The 16,700-nt window shown below is 49.5% G+C and overlaps 1 protein-coding gene across 4 annotated transcripts in view; it reads left to right on the forward strand.

Annotated features, from left to right (window-relative positions):
- Positions 1-16,069, forward strand: part of GGT1 (gamma-glutamyltransferase 1) — a 31,961-nt gene extending 15,892 nt beyond the window's left edge. For 3 of the 4 annotated variants that reach the window (XM_059485025.1, XM_059485026.1, XM_059485024.1), the window contains exons 2-13: positions 3,158-3,319; positions 4,518-4,645; positions 4,863-4,952; positions 5,889-6,081; positions 7,208-7,365; positions 8,174-8,323; positions 8,814-8,950; positions 10,810-10,997; positions 11,770-11,897; positions 12,176-12,288; positions 13,231-13,344; positions 15,285-16,069. In XM_059485025.1, coding sequence (XP_059341008.1) covers positions 3,162-3,319; positions 4,518-4,645; positions 4,863-4,952; positions 5,889-6,081; positions 7,208-7,365; positions 8,174-8,323; positions 8,814-8,950; positions 10,810-10,997; positions 11,770-11,897; positions 12,176-12,288; positions 13,231-13,344; positions 15,285-15,428 — 1,701 coding nt within the window. In that variant the 5' untranslated portion in view covers positions 3,158-3,161 and the 3' untranslated portion in view covers positions 15,429-16,069. The remainder of the gene's footprint in view (positions 1-3,157; positions 3,320-4,517; positions 4,646-4,862; positions 4,953-5,888; positions 6,082-7,207; positions 7,366-8,173; positions 8,324-8,813; positions 8,951-10,809; positions 10,998-11,769; positions 11,898-12,175; positions 12,289-13,230; positions 13,345-15,284) is intronic. The other variant, XM_059485027.1, reaches the window with a different exon arrangement.
- Positions 16,070-16,700: the final 631 nt, after the last annotated feature.

The following is a 16,700-nucleotide window of genomic DNA, read 5'->3' on the forward strand; positions in this document are numbered from 1 at the left end:
CCTGTGACAAGAGTCCAGATGTCCAAACTCCCCTTGCATTTCTTGGGGAAAGCAGGGGAGGATATCTCAAATGGCCAATTGTGGCTGCTGGGCTGTGAGGGGAGCACAGGGAGCTCTCAGGATGGTGCAGGGGTGTGGAGCTCTTGCAAGATGGTTTAAAGCAGAAACCTGTTGGGATTGAGTTTGTGGTTAAAGTTTTCAGTGTTGTCAGTGGATGCTTCATTTACTGCTTCATTTGGGAATAAAGCAGTGCCTGATCGTGCCTGGGGTCCTTTGCCATGCCCTGGTATCCCACAGTTCCATCCCCACTGCTCTCCCCCCACTGCTCTCCTTCTCCTCTTCCAATTCCCCTGGCGCGTTCCCTGACCATGGCAGGTTCCTCATCCCTACAGAACACCCCAGCCCTCCTGGCAGGGATGTCAGGGCCTGCCTCTCCTGCCTGTCACTAGCTAGCCACCCCCTGTTGCACTGGGGTACTTCAATTCAAGCCCAGTGTCGTGTTTAAATAAGGCTGTGCATGTTGGGGCACATCAGTGGTGCTGCTGGTACAAGCACAGCCCTGCTGCTGCCTGGTCCTCTCCCTCTCCCAGTGCAGGTAAAGCAAGCAGGCTGCTCTGTAAATTCCATGGCTAGCACTTGCTGGTGGACCTTTATAACAGTGAGAAATAATTGTATTGCTTTTAATTGCTTTATAGCCCCTGGCTCCTGGAGACCTTCTGCTGCTGCTGCCAAAGCACTCTGTGACTGGAACCAGGCTTCCAAGCAGCTGGATTTGGCAGGGATGGGAGGTTAAAGGCAGCCTCAGCAGACTGGGGAGCCTGCTCAGGTGGAGCCCTGCAGCTGCTGCTCCACTGCCATTAATAAACCATAATGGGGACTCAGCTCAGAGGCAAGGTTCAGACAGACCATTGCTCCAAATTCCTGCAGTGTGCCTGCCCAGGGCACAAGGAGCACAGAGAGCTGTGTTAGCAGAGGGTGTCTGCAGGCTCCTGATCCCTCTCCTGATTTCTGTACATCAAACCAAGCACACACTGGGCTCTGCTGGGCCATGGTTGGGGTGTGCTCCCCTCTGGGGTCAGGCTGGGATGGGCTGAGCAGCTCATGGGAGCTGAGCTGGCTGCAGAGGTGGAGAGGATTATCCCCAGCCGGGCTTGCTCTCTGCTCATTGCTGGAGAGGAGAAACCTGCAGGTGTGGAGCCCATCCATGTGCTGCTTCCTGGGCAGGATCAGTGTGACAGATTGTACAGATGGACCTTCCTCAAGAGCATTCCCTGGAGTTACAGAGGCACGGGGCGGTGCAGCTCAGGGTCAGAGTCTGCAGGGCAGCCTGTGTCTGTGTGCTGCTGCCCAGAGGTGCATTATCCTCATGCCTGGCAGGCCAGGAGCTGTGCCTGGCTCACATGAAGTTGGTTGGAGGGCCCTTTCCAAGGTGTGTGCACTCAGCAGGCAGCAGGACACAGCATGGAGCTCTCCTGGGTCTGTGGGATGCTCACAGGTGTGATCCCATTCCAGGGAGGAGCTGAGAGCAGAGGCAGCACCTGGAATTTCCTTTCTCTCCTGCTGTCAGAACAACTTCCCTGAGGAGGCAGTGAAGCTCTGGAGAGCCCCAGCCAGGAGCCCAGGGGTTAAATCAGCACTACAGGGCTTGAAGGACAGCCCAGCACAGAGCAGCCTTCAGACCAAACAAAGTACCTTCTGCTGAGCTGGGACACAGATAAAAGATCCCATGGCATTTCTTGTGTAGCTTGGAGGAGACTGCCAGTGCTGAAGCTGAAATACCTCTGCCAACAAACAAAACTGTCTTTAAACTCTGAGGCTGTGTGTGAGCTATTGTTGGGGACATAATGGCTCCTCTGTTTCCCTGCACAGTCATTGCTCTGCAAACACACCACTGGTCTCTTTTAAAAGTGCTTGAGTGTAAATTGAGTTCTAGAACCTGGAAAGAGGTTTCATCCATTTCCTTTTACTACCCTCAGCTGACACTTGTTTACAGAGCAGCACATACAGAAGATTTACAGCTGCTTTACCTGGATGGAGATGGGCATCTGTAGTGCTCAGGCTGAGACTCACAGACACAGGGCTTGCACAGCAAATGTGCCCAAATCCCCTGGTTTAGGGCAGGGGGTGAGGCTGGGGGGGCTGCTTGCTAATCACCCCCTCTAAGAAAAGTTTTGGTTTGGCTGGCCTGGCCTGTTTCCTTTATTTAGCTCAGTGCTGGCACACTCCCTGCTGCCTGATGCTGAGTGTGTGCCTGCTGCTGGGCACTCAGGGCTGCTCTGCCTGCTGAGCTCACTCTGCCTTGGGCTGCTGGGCACCCACACTGGGGCTGGTGCATCTGCTCTCCACCACAGTTCCATGGACTGGCTTTGCCCTGAGCATGGCAGAGGCTCTGGTAAGGTAAAGGACATCCTGGCTGTTGTGCTGGAGCTGTGGTAAAAACCCAGAGCTGCAGTACAAAGGGGGGAGGTGGTCTCTGAGAGCAGTATGATTAATTTGGGTCTGTTTTGCTGGAGTGGTCTTGTAATGGAAAAGAAAATGGATCAAAGAGTAGCTGTAGCAGCTGTATTTGCTGAAGTGCCTGTCCCAGCAGGGTGGCGGTGAGTGTCCATCCCCTCAGTGGCTCTCTGCTCATCCCTGTGTGTGCCCAGAGAGCTCCTTGGGCTCTGTGCTCACTCTCAGATGAGCAGCTGAGAGCAGGACTGGGCACGTGGGGACCTGAGCACTGGCCATGGCCCTCTGGGGATCACTGGGAAGGTGCTCTGGCCAAGGGCCCAGGCAGGAATGGGTGCTGTGCTCACACTGTGGCTTCAGCCAAGGCTGATTCCTAATGACCTAGATGTGTTTTGCACTGGTTCTTAGCAATACAATACAAGCAGTGTATTCTTAGTCTCTTCCAGACAGAGACTCCTCCACAGACCTGGCATTTAAAAGCAGATTATGTGAAGTTAAATTTTTTAATTTTTAAATTTTTTTTTGTCCTGAAGATGGTGTCAGCCATGACTGGCAGCAGTTGTGTTCTGCTCCTTGGATTTCCCTTCTCCCCTGTGCATCTGGAGGTTTCTGTGCTGTTTCCTGCCTGCTGTAAGGGTGATAGCTGATGGTTTGAGGGTACCAAAGGAGGTGGCAGCAGGGCTGACCATCGTGTCTCTCCCCACAGGAAGATGAAGATGCGCTGTGTGGTGGTGGCAGTGGTGGCTGTAGCCCTGCTGGGGCTGGTGCTGTTCCTGGGGCTGTTCTTTGGGCTGCGCTCAGGGGACCCCCACACCTACAGGAGGGCGGCCGTGGCCACCGACGCGGGGCCCTGCTCCATCGTTGGCAGGTACCCACTGGGGGAGGGGGTGCACTGGGGTCCCAGCACGAGGGGAGAGATGAGAATCTTCTGAGAATCCATGTCCCAGAAGGCTGATTTATTATTTTAAAAGAAAATTTATTATATTAAATTATATAATTATAATTATAATTATATTTTTATATATAATTATATTTTATATATAATTATATTTTTATATAATTATATTTTTATATAATTATATTTTATATATAATTAAATTAAATTGTATTAAAATTTTAGAAGAAAATTTATTATATTAAAAGAAAATGATATATTGAAACTATACTAAAGAATAGAAGAATAGGATTTCATCGGAAGGCTGGCAAGGAAAAATGGGATGATAATAAAATCTCGTGACTGAGCAGAGTCCCAACACAGCTGGACCTGTGTTTGGTCAACAAGTAGAAACAACTCACATGGACCAATCAAAGATGCACCTGTTTCATTTCACAGCAGCAGATAATTATTGGTTTTATTTTATTCTGAGGCTTCTCAGCTTCTCAGGAGAAAAAATCCTAATGAAAGGATTTTTCATATAATATATCTGTGCCAACCAACTCACTGTGCCCTGCCTCTCATTGGCTCTGACAGCTCTGCCATGAGACACAACTGCTGCTGCCCCAACGTTCAGGTGCAATCCCTGCAGTTGCCCAGCCCATGAACATCCATCAAGCATGGATAATCAATCCCTAATCTACCTGTAGAAAGAGGAGATCCTAATAAACCCCAGGCTTTTACCATGCTTGACCAGCTTTACTGCAGCTGCTCACAGACAACAGAGCAGGCAAAGATTCCTTGGATCCACAATCAGTGAGATCAAGAATTTTCTTTCTACCTCCTTTAAATAAAAACATTTATTGAGGTATCCTTCAGTTCTAGTCTCAAGTGCTGCAGGTTCAAGGCTCCTGAGCAAGCTGTAATTTCTCATGACAGTGTAATGAATGTGTGTGGAATGTCTGTCCCCAGGTGTACTCTGTCACCTCTCGCTGTTCTCAGGCTGGTTTGGATGTGTCTCTGACGAGGCCACACTGACCACTGAGGGTCTGTTCTCCCTGGTGACAGAAGCTCAGAGCTTCCTGAGGAACCCATGGGCTGGGAGTGGACAGATGTGCCTCAGAGGATGTGCCATGCAGTGCTGACAGGGAGCTGAGGCACTGTCTCATGTCCCCTTCCCTCCTGCTCACAGGGACATCCTCAAGCAGGGAGGGTCGGCGGTGGACGCCGCGATCGCAGCCCTGCTGTGCGTGGGGCTCATGAATGCTCACAGCATGGGCATTGGAGGGGGCCTCTTCTTCACCATCTACAGCAGCACAGGTAAGGGACACGGCCTCACACACCTGGAACAGCTGGACAGCTTTATCTAAGTGATTTACCCTACCTGGAGAAGGTGGATGATGCTCACAGCCTCTGGGGGAATGGCAAAAATAATTGCCAAGGACCTGGCTCACGTTGGTCAGAGTCCTCCAGCAGAGACCATGGCTGTGTGCAGAGTCCAGAGCTAAACATCATCTTCCTTGCTCTGTCATTAAAGGAAAAGTGGAAATCATTAATGCAAGAGAAGTGGCTCCAAAGAAAGCATCAGAGGACATGTTTGGGAACAACACACAGCTCTCTCTGAAAGGTATGGCATGCTTCAGCATTCCCTGCTACCAGCACATCTGCATTGAGAACATTCCTTATGGTTGGTTCTTGCCTACCTACAGGATTTCTCACCTAGAAATATCCTCTTGCACAATTTGCAAACTCTGTCCTGACAAAGAAGCTAAAACCAATGCCCTTTAAACTAGTCAGGGACGGCATCACTTTCTGCTTTTCACTTCTTGAAAAAGCAGGTGAATGCAAAGCACTGAGTGTGACCTGTTCCACATGTGCCATCTTTGCTTTCCACTTCTTTGAATTAATCTTTGCGTGGATCACCTTGGGTTTTGTCAGTTCAGGTGTTCTCCCTAAATTACTTGTTGTGGTGGCTTCAACCACAAGCCCCATCAGGCTTGGGATGTCCAGAGAAGTTTCCTTTCAGGAAAGTATTTTCTAATAAGAAATAGAAAGAAATACTAACTAGTCCTCTTCATGGTCAGTCTTCTAAGCAAGCATCTTGGAGGGGGTTTGAGCAGTGTATTGAACTTCCAGGAGATGCAAGAGAAAATGGGATTGAAGCAAACTGCAACATCACTGTGGGATGTGGCATCAGCCTGTTCCAGCTGTAGCTACAATGCTGTAACAAAGTTTTGGTTCCAGTACATGACAGTCTGTGTCCTCTCCCATGACAGCTCCTGTGTTCTGAGCAGCTTTGCTCTGATACAGAACCTACAGAGGGAAATGACCCCAAAACTGGAGTTACCAGCAAGAGCACAGAGGGGTTTCGGCGGTTCAGAATACGTAGGCACAAATGTCAGATCAAATTATTCTGTTAATTCTGTTAATTCTCACAAGTTGAGCAGGTCACACAAGCCCTGCCTAAACCAGGGCTGGCAGAGATGCCTGCCCTACCTCCTGCTCCATCAAACACTTTCTTTTCTTGCTGTGGGAGACTTACCCCATTCCTTTTCTGCTCCAGGGGGACTGTCAATTGCTGTTCCAGGAGAAATCCGTGGCTATGAGCTGGCTCACAAACGGCATGGCAAACTGGCATGGAAAGATCTGTTCCTGCCCAGCATCAAGCTGGCCAGAGAAGGATTCCCTGTTGGGAAAGGCCTTGCTGCAGCCATCAAATCAAAAGAGGAGGCAATTGAAAGCAATCCCTTGCTGTGGTAGGTAGAGCAGTTGCTGTTCTATGCAGAGAAATTTGGGGTGGCTGCATCCAATCTGCAAATTCCCTGTGTTTGTGCAGTGCAGTGTCCATGAGGAGTGTACCCTGCAGTAAACCACACTCACTGTGCCTGCTGGGGTCACTGCAGATACCTAAAGGTGCTAAATCATGGGGAATGTTCAGTCCTGACCTTTAAAGGGGGAGAAATTCTGCTCCTGAAGCCCATTTGTCTGAGCAAGGTGGAATTGGAGTACGTGCTGGGGTCAGCCTGCCCAATGGCAATGGATTTTCTGAATCCCTGCTTTTCCTCATGCTGTGAGTGCGCCAAGCTGATCCTGCCTGCATTTGGAGTAATTGCAGTCTCCTTGAACATCTCATCTGCTGTCAGGCAGTGGGAATTGGGATCATCTCTTACTCTGCAATCAGCCTTCCTCAAGCAGTGCCTCTGACCATCCACTTTTGGCAAAGACTTTGAGCATGGAGGGTTTTAAACACTCCTCACTTCTTACAGTCAAACCCTTACTGTTTATGCACAGCCCTCATGGAAAACATGCTTAATTCTCTCTTTTCCTAAAACCTCTGCCAGCTGCAGGTTTGTTTCCTATCTAATTGATAATGTACACCCTGGCCTGCCTCCTGTCCTTCAATCAGGCAGGTCCACAGCAGCACAATCATGATCCTTCATGGGAAGCTAGAGAGAAAACAATCTACCTTAAAGTGATCTATCAGACAGGGACTGAAACACTTCTGCATTTACTGGAATCTGTGAACCTCATAGCTTAACAGGCTGTGCTCTGAACTGCACTGCTGAGTGCAAGGACTGTGGCCCCTCCTGGGCATCTTGAGGCACTTGTTGGCCCCTGGGGTGGGCAGGGAGGGTGGTGCCATGGTGAAAATCCCTGCTGCAGGCTCCATGGAGCACACTGAGCATGTGGAATTGCAGGTCAGAAAACACTGTTCAATTCTGTGTCCCAGTGCCAGGATCTGAGGAGCCCATGGCTCAGGCAGTTTCCTTCTCTCCAAGAAGCACCAAGCATGAACACTCATGCTGCTTCAGCTGCCACTGACACACATAGTTCTGAGCTTAACCCTCATATCTGATCTTCCCCATCTCCTTTCTCTGCTAGTGAAGTGTTCTGCAAAGGAGGGAAAATCCTGCAGGAGGGTGAAACCATCAAGATGCCCAAACTAGCCGAGACCTACGCCACCATAGCCAATGAAGGAGCAGATGCCTTTTACACAGGAAGCCTGGCAAAGCAGATCATTGCTGACATCCACAATGCAGGTGAGGGCCAGGACACCCTTCCCAAGCAGCACACTGCTCAGAGCCCCAGGAGCAGCCAGTGATTGCAGAACCTGGGGAGAGACCAGCCCTGAAATGCTGCCTCTGAGATCTGTGGCAGCAGGACACCCAAAAGAGGCACTTTAACAGATGTGTTTGAAACTCAAAAATCGAGAGTGTTTGCTGTGCATTGCTGGGCCACAGAGCCTCCCAAGTCTGTGCAGTTCAGGCTGTTCACAGAGCCTGAATGCCTCGAGTTTGTGCCTAAAATGTTCCATCCGTGGTGGTCCTGTGAGCTCTGAGCTGTTTGATCCCTCGGTGCCACTAGATGGTGGCAGTATCCCATCCCCACCAGCCAGCACTGGGCTTGGTGAGCTCCCTGTGAGTAATTACTGGCTTCATTTGTGGTGGATAATTACTCACTCTCTTCCCCCTTCAGATAAGAAAGAATATTCAAATTATTCTACCTCTGGGGTGCCACAAAGCATCTGCACCCAAAAGTGCATTTTCCTCCTGTAAACAGAATTCATAAGGACATTTTGTAGTAGCCTGACACTCCTGGTGTCCTTTGTAAAAAAAAGATGGATCACCAGAGTTGTGGCTGCTGTAAATCAGCCCAACTTTGTGCTTAGGCTATCTGAGCATGAGATGGATCTATCAAGGAGTAAATCTCCTGGGCACACATCTTTGCTTTCCTCACCTTGTTGCCTTTTGGATTTGTCCACGCTGTGATTCATGGTGGTGGAGCATGACCTCCCCTTCCCACCAGAGATGACACAAACCCACATCTCCATTTCCCTTCTCTTTCCAGGGGGAATTGTCACATTGGAAGACCTGCGGGACTACAATGCCACAGTGATCGAGGACCCCATACAGATCCAGCTCGGGGAGTTCACCCTCTACACACCCAGTGCCCCCCTGAGTGGCCCAGTCCTGGCCCTCATTCTGAACATATTGAAAGGTGACAGTGCCACAGAGCAGTGCCCCACAGGCAGCAGGAGCTGGGGGAGCTCCAAAGACATCACCTTTTTTGGGGGAGCAAGGTTTTTTGGGGGCTAGGCCTCCAGCAGGTGAGAGGTCTGAGAGCCCAGGAGAGATCAGAGGTGCAGAAACATTCCTGTTCTGCTGTAAACTCAGGGATCTTGCCTTCCTACCTGAAATACAGGTGCAAGAGGAAAAATATTTTCCAGATGGGGGAGCTTTCCTGATACTTGTATGGGTGGAACCTAACATTTACTTGAGACTTCTTTGGAAATCACCTCTGCAAGTACAAATTCTGCTGGTGACTCCCACAGTGCTCAGAACTACCAGAGCTCCTGAGCTCTCCATGTGGAGATGAGGACAGTCCAGTGACTGCATCTGGGCTTAGAGGTTCTACATTTGGCACAGGTGCATTAGCAATCCATGGACCCTGTGCTTTGTGTTCACACTTGTTTGTGCTCTGTTTCCAGGATATAATTTCTCTGCTGCCAGCATCAGAACCGTGGAGGAGAAGGGTCTGACCTACCACCGCATCGTGGAGGCGTTTCGCTTCGCCTACGCCAAGAGGACTCTGCTGGGAGACCCCAGATTTGTCAACATTACAGAGGTACCTGGCAAAAACCTTTTCTTTCTGCAACACCAAATGTGACTGGAACATGGCTGAAAGTTTTTTGGTGACTCCACTTTGTCAGGCATGCTCTGTGCCCCTTGCTGTGACAGGCACAGAAACAGCTCTGAGTCAGAAAGTGATGTCCTCTGTGGCTCATGGCTGAGCTGTCAGGGCTATAAATGGAGGCAACCTTCCTGCTGGAAGGAAAAGCAAACTCCTCAATTCACCAGGAAAGCTGGAGTACATTTAGGTCTAACTCTGCCTGCTTTTATAGTGTTTGAAGCCTTATTCACCATATTCCCAGCATCCTTGTGGCTCTCTAACCAGAGGCTTGCCTGTAGTAAAATGCTGCAGCAGGTGGGAAGGGATAAGACTGCTTGTCCCAACTTTGCACTTTGGGCTTTACTGCTGTGCCTGCAACAAGCAGCACACTCTGAGGCAGCCCAGTCTGATGAACACAATTTTTCAACTTACAAAACTCAGGTCAGACCTTGCTTTGTCCTTGTCCTCTGCCCCATCCCATTCCTCTTGTCCCTGCAGCAAGGGTAGCCCTGCTTCCCTCACAGCAGTGTGGAGGCAGCTTTCCATAGCACTGCAATAATGGATGCTGATCAACTTCTACACAAAGGGGTGACTTTAACAGCTGCTCCTGTGACAGCTTAAAATGATCTTTTGCTACAGTGTCCATCTTCCAAGAAGGAAGACTGTCACCATGATATTTTATGAAAAATCCTTTTGCCAGGATTTTTTCTCCTAAGAAGCTGAGAGGGCTCAGAAACGAAATGTTAACAATGATTATCTGCTGCTGTGGAATGCAACAGGTGCATCTGTGATTGGTCTCATGTGGTTGTTTCTAATTAATGGCCAATCACAGTCAGCTGGCTCAGACTCTCTGAGAGTCACGAGCTTTTGTTATCATTCCTTTCTTTTCCTTGCTAGTCTTCTGATGAAATCCTTTTCTTCTATTCTTTTAGTATTGTTTTAATATATCACTTTCTTTTAATATTATATATATCATAAATTAATAAATCAGCCTTCTGAAACACAGAGTCAAGATTCTCATCTCTTCCCTTGTGCTGGAACCCCAGTGAACACCACCACAGGAAGACCCTTGGGGGGAACCTGTAGCCTCACTGCTGGGATTTGCCACTGTTGTGTGGTGTAAAGTATGGGATAATTTTTTCTCATGAGTGTGAAAAACGCCAATCACTTGTTTTTAAAATTTTAAAAGTTTCATAGTAATAAAATGGTTATATAAAAATAGTAATATAATTAGAGTAATAATAATTTGGACAATTTTAATTAGGACAATATGAGACAATAGAGACAAAGAGTTACAGATGTCTAGGTACCTTTTTCTGGGCAGCATGTGCATGAAAAAGGACCCCCGTTAACAGAGGATTAACCCTTAAAAGCAACAGGCTGTTGCATATTCATAAACTTTATACATGATGCATAAATTCCATTTAAACACACGATTCTGTCTGATCATCATCAATGTCTTCGTTCTAATCCTAACAGCACCTTTGAGGTGGGAAGAAGTTCGTTTCTTCTGATAAGAGAGCAATAAATTCTTTTTCCCTGAACGATTCAGGTGTCCTGGGGCTGCTATCTCACTGCAAGTCCTTTCTTTAAAAAAAGTATCCTACATAGCATCATTTCTATTTTAACAATTTTTATAACCTGAAACTATATTTAACACAGTACTTAAGAGAGTTAATACAGCATTACTTTCTAAAACAACACATATAATATTCATTTTAATATTTGCCAAAATCAAACCATAAAATACATGCATTTTTCACACGGGGACGTGCCTCAACGTGCTGAGTGGCTGCCCTGGGTTTCTCTGGCAGGCAATCAGGAACATGACATCCGAGCTGTTTGCGGACAATCTGCGGAGGAAGATCACAGACAGCACCTCGCACCCCGTGGGCTACTACGAGCCCGTGTACTACACTGGAGACAATGCCGGTACATCCCACGTCTCCGTTGTGGCTGACGATGGCAGTGCTGTGTCCGCCACCAGCACCATCAACCAATAGTAGGAGCTCAGACATTCCTTCCCTGTAGGCCTTTGCCATCCTCCTAGCGCTGGTTCTGGGTGTCAAACACCTCTGAGTGTCCCCTCTGGGGCGGGCTGTGGGTCAGCACTGCTGGGGATGGGTGCTTCTGCTGAGCCTGCAGTCAGTGCTCAACACTGAGGCTTCTCTCAGTGCTTGTGTCCTCTCTCTTGTTGAATCCCACCACAACACTGGCTGCATCTGGATCTTCTCATGAGCACAGCTATTGCTGCTGGTTCTGATTTCCCAGGCTTTTGGAGGGAATTTGAGCTAATGCAGCTGGCCTGGGAGCGCAGTGTTTGGCTGTGAGTGCTGTCAGAAAGAGCTGTGTTCACACATATGGCCTGGAGCCAGGGTGTGAAGCTTATTTTTATCCATAGAAAATGTCTCCAGCTTGACACATCTAAGCAAAGCCCCAGTCATTCCCAAATGTGCTGCCGCTGAATGGAGGGCAGTGCTGCCCACCTGGAAGGGGCAGTAGTTGTCCTGAGGTGCTGTGCTGGTTTTCCCCACGGGATCCTCTCAGGGGAGGTGTAGGAATGGCTCTGGGCTGCCTTTCCTCTGTGTGAAGCTGTGTACTCACAGTATTAACTGCTTCCTTCCCCCTAGGGGTGACAGAATGTCCTTTACAATGGGAGGGAGTGGAGCGTTACTCCAATCAAATCCCAGGTTTCACATTGCAGTAAATTCAGCTGAAGCTCTGCCTGGATTTGCTGTGGGTTTGACCTGACTTTGACAATTTGTTTTCCCCAGCTTTGGCTCTGATGTACGATCCAACGTGAGTGGAATCATATTTAATGACGAAATGGATGACTTCAGCTCACCTTACATCATCAATGGATTTGGGATCCCTCCTTCTCCAGCAAATTTCATAGCTCCAGGTAGCTGTAAACTGCATTCCTGACCCAACCTTTTGGCTGCATTGTGCATGCTCACACTGCAGCATCTGTGTCATGGGACCTGCAGGGGACAGGGATGGGAGAGAGTCAAGAAGGAAATGAGTGCAGGGGATGGTGGGATCCCCAAGGGCTGAGCAGGACATGAGCTGAGTCAGGAAGGTGAATACTGAGCCTCTGGTCTTAGATGTGGAGCAAGAGCTGGAAATTGTGAGCTGCAGGCAGAAAGCTGAGCCTCTGTGCTGCCTCTGTGTCCCCACCAGGTAAACAGCCCATGTCCTCTATGTGCCCCTCCATTTTGGTGGATAAAATGAAACAGGTGAGGATGGTGGTCGGTGCTTCTGGAGGAACAAAAATAACGACAGCAACAGCACTGGTACGTGAGGGTGTGGGCAAATGGGGCAAAATGGGAGAGGCGGCATTTGGGGGGACACCTGTCTGCACCTGTGACAGGATCATGGCTGTGGCTCCCTGCTGGGGCCAAGGGCTTGCAAAGGAGATTCCTGCCTGGCATTCTGAGGGCCAGACCTCCAACACCAACTCCTGCCAGGGCTACAAAGGTCTGCCATTAAATTGCCCCCTTGAGTGACTCCAGTGCCTCCTTTAGTGACGTTTTCGCTGGCAAGTTGTTCTTACCACTTGCACAGGATTTGCTTTGAGTTCTGTTCTCTGCATCTCCATCTCCCTATTTACCTAGTTTAGAGTTGTTCCCATCCAACATCCCAAACTTTGGATCAAAGTCCTACAGAGAAACTAAGTAAGAACTCAGTTCAGGCATGGTGTCAGGCCTGACAGGCCGGGCCTCTGTGAGCTGCTGTGGCAGCAGCACCAGGCTGGATCTGGCCTTTTGGCTGAGGTAGAGGAGAATTCTGTAAAAACCACTACAAACAAGTTCCTAAGCCCTGGACTCTGAGTGTTCTCACCTCCCAGCAGCTCCAGCCTGCAGTTCAGTGCTGTAGAGAGGAGCCAGGCCCAGGGGAACTGTTTGTACAATAGCAGGAAGCTGTAGGTGTGTTTGCTGAGGTGACTGCTGTGTGCTTGGCTCCAGCAGCATAAACCCAGCCACCATGGCTCAGGGATCTGATCCTTTTGCTGTGTTCATTTTAGTCACTCATGGCTTCTTCATGTGGGAATCTCCCTGAACATATACAAGCTGCAATGTACCTGTGTTTTGCTTGGCCAAGAGAAGAACCTCTGAAAGCCACATAACCCAGAAATGGTGCCTTTGGTGTGCTCTGGTGAGCATCCTTGAGGCACCTCTGCCTGTCAGACTTCTCTGAACACAGTAATTAACATTGAGGCTTTTTGCTTCTCACAGACAATCATGAATTCCCTCTGGTTTGGTTATGATGTGAAGAACGCAGTGGAGGAGCCCAGAATTCACGATCAGCTGTTTCCCAACATCACAGAGCTGGAGCAGCAAATAGAGGAGGTTGGTCTCACCAGAGCCATACATGAACTTGTATGAGCTGGGCCCCTGGTGCTGGGAGGGCAGGCACTGTGGAAAACCATCAGGTTTGGCCAAATGTTCCCAGGTGAGCAGCAGTAAAGTTGGTACAGGTCTGGTGCTGGGTCACAATGAGCTGTGCAAAGTGCACCTTCAGTCTCAGTCACACAGGGGTGAAGCCAGTGCATTGAAGAGGGACTTGTGTCTGACACTGAGCATCTGCTTGCAGTGATGCTTGGCACAAAGGAATTGCAAAGCAGCAAATCACATCAGGGCCCAGGCCATCCAGCAGTCTCAATCCAGTCAGTCTCAGGGAGCTCTTGTCCTGTTGTGTAACCTCATGATGAATCTGGAAGGCCCAGAGGGACCTGGGAACAGGCTTGAAAATAATTCACAGTAGAGATGTCAGCACAGCACTGTCAGCTGGAGAGCTGATGGCAAGGTCTACCTTGCTCTCCAGACCCCTCACCTGAGCTGGCAGCTTCATTCACCCTGAGCACCTGCACATCCCCAGAGGCCTGAGGCAGGCACAGGCTTTGGACATCTCTCATGCCTCTGTATCTGCCTCTGTGTACCAATCTCATATCTCTGTGCCTCTCTATTTGGGAAAACAGTCCTACATAATGCAGTTTTCTTATCAAACTCTGCAGAAGTTCCTCTGTTAATAAGTTTCTTATGAAGGTAAGAGCTGGAATCTGCCAGCACTGAGGAGGATGCCCTGCTCTCTACAAGTCCTGTCTTCTCCACCACTGCCAGACAGGATCCATCAGTCCTGGCTGTTAGTGTGTGAATATCTGTGACCAAGAATAGTGTTGGTAACCCACACTGAGCACCACACATATCAAATTCTGAATTCCACTCCTTCAAAAGTAGGGCAAAGGGAAGAGGAGGAACAACACAGCCCTGTGCAACACAGGCCCTGAGCACCTGGCTGGTTGTGGGGGATGCAGGGTGCAGAGCTGCAGCAGGTGCATTTTGCTCACACAGCTGTGCATTGCAGGGCATTAAGCAGGTGCTGTTTGCTCACACAGCACACATTGCAGACTGCAGCAGGCGCAGTTTGTTCACCCAGCTGTGCATTGCAGGATGCAGCAGGTGCGGTGTCCCTTTGTGCTCATGCAGCTGTGCATTGCAGGTGCAGTTTCCTGCAGGTGCAGTTTCCCTTTGTGCTCACAGAGCTGTGCATTGCAGGCTGCAGCAGGTGCATTCATTGCAGGGTGCAGCAGGGGCATTTTCCCCGTGTGCTGACCCAGCTGTGCATTGCAGGGCATCGAACAGTGCTCACCCAGCAGTGCATTGCAGGGTGCAGCAGGTGCATTTTCCCCGTGTGCTCACAGAGCTGTGCATTGCAGGGTGCAGCAGGTGCAGTTTGCTCACCCAGCTGTCATTGCAGGGCATTGAGCAGGTGCAGTTTCCCTGTGTGCTCACCCAGCTGTGCATTGCAGGGCATTGAGCAGGTGCAGTTTCCCTGTGTGCTCACCCAGCTGCGCATTTCAGGGTGCAGCAGGTGCATTTCCCTGTGTGCTGTGCATTGCAGGGCTGCAGCAGGTGCAGTTTTCTCACACAGCTGTGCATTGCAGGGCATTGGGCAGGTGCAGTTTTCTCACACAGCTGTGCATTGCAGGCTGCAGCCGGTGCAGTTTTCTCACACAGCTGTGCATTTCAGGGTGCAGCAGGTGCATTTCCCTGTGTGCTGTGCATTGCAGGCTGAAGCAGGTGCATTTCCCCATGTGCTGACCCCGCTGTGCATTGCAGGGTGCAGCAGGTGCATTTCCCTGTGTGCTGTGCATTGCAGGCTGCAGCAGGTGCAGTTTTCTCACCCAGCTGTGCATTTCAGGGTGCAGCAGGTGCATTTCCCTGTGTGCTGTGCATTGCAGGCTGCAGCAGGTGCATTTCCCTGTGCGCTGACCCCGCTGTCGTTGCAGGGCATCGAGCAGCAGCTGAGGAAGAGGAGGCACGACACGGCGCGGATCAGCAGCGGCGCGGTGGTCCAGGCCATCCTGCGCACCGAGCGCGGCTGGGCCGCCGCCTCCGACTCGCGCAAAGGCGGATTCCCTGCGGGCTACTGACCTGCTCTGCTCCTGCTCTAGTGACACCAAGGTGTGTTTGGGGGGAAGATCCTTTAGATCTGCAACTCAGGGACTTCTCACAGGAAAGAGAACGCATTTACCTGTGATTCTGTTGGTGGAACTGGGACAGTTCTCTACAGCCATGACCGAAGTGCCTCATGCCACAGCCGTCTGCTAGGACAGGCGCGTCCACCAGGACGTGCAGTGCTTACTTGAAGAGTCTGTTCTGCCTCGAAGAGTTTGTTCCCTGCCTCCTCTCCATCCCACGAAGACAGATTGGGTGCCCAGTTGCTCACTCAAGCTGCAGGAAGCGTTTCCCCTGCACGGTGTCCCTGTCACTGCTAGAGAAGATATTTGTTTCCTGTTGAGCAGGTGGGAGTTACAGGACTCTGGGGCTGGGTTTTCTAAGTTACAAACTAATAGGTCTGTGCCATAGCAGGAAGCCCAGCTCTAGACTGGGACAAGCCAAACTCACCACTCTGTTAACAAAAGATGTTTCTGCATTTCACCCAGTTGATTTTTGGAGATGAGGGGGGAAATGGGAAAATGGCTTCAAACTTTTTTATATTTCTGTTGAGAAGGTCTAAAGGGAAGATGCTACCTGTAAAACTCTGAGCACAACTAAAATAAATAAATACGGAGTCACACATTTTCCTTGCCTGCACAGTTGCTGCAAAAAGGGATGGTGAGAGTCTGTGTGAAAGAAGCTCTTCTGAGACTTTTGTTTTTTCTTCACTGCTTTGATCAAGTCATGAGTAAGCAACAATAGTTAAACATCCAATACAAGCTTGTTTTTCTGCACTTTGCATTTTATGATGTCATACTGCAGGCATGAAATATCAGAGTTTGAGGAAATTAAATTTCTAAAAAAGGACACCATGCAGCTACTCTTGTTTAAAGGTAAGTTACTGTTAACCAGACTTTTAAGGAGCTCTCAGAAATCCTTGTCTGTTATGGAGCAGCTGAGAGTGTTTGTACCTCCATGAGGGGGTTTGGTGCGGGAGCAATACATCACATCACATCAACTTAGCCAAGACCAAACCCAAATGATCCAGGGGTTGTCATGCTCTAGTGGTGTTCTTGAAATCCTTGATACACAAGTGGCTGTAAGTTCTCTCATCTATTTGGCTTGTGGAAACTTCCTGTCAGTTCGTAAGAACCTTAAAATACAGAAAAGAAAATGAAAGTCTGAAGTTTTAGGCATCATGCAGCCTCTTTCCTAGAAGTGTCTGGAGCTGAGGAGAGCCCAGTCTCACAGAATAAAGTGAGAGC

This window comes from Ammospiza nelsoni, chromosome 18 (assembly GCF_027579445.1).
Source record: "Ammospiza nelsoni isolate bAmmNel1 chromosome 18, bAmmNel1.pri, whole genome shotgun sequence".
Taxonomy (NCBI): Eukaryota; Metazoa; Chordata; class Aves; order Passeriformes; family Passerellidae; genus Ammospiza; species Ammospiza nelsoni.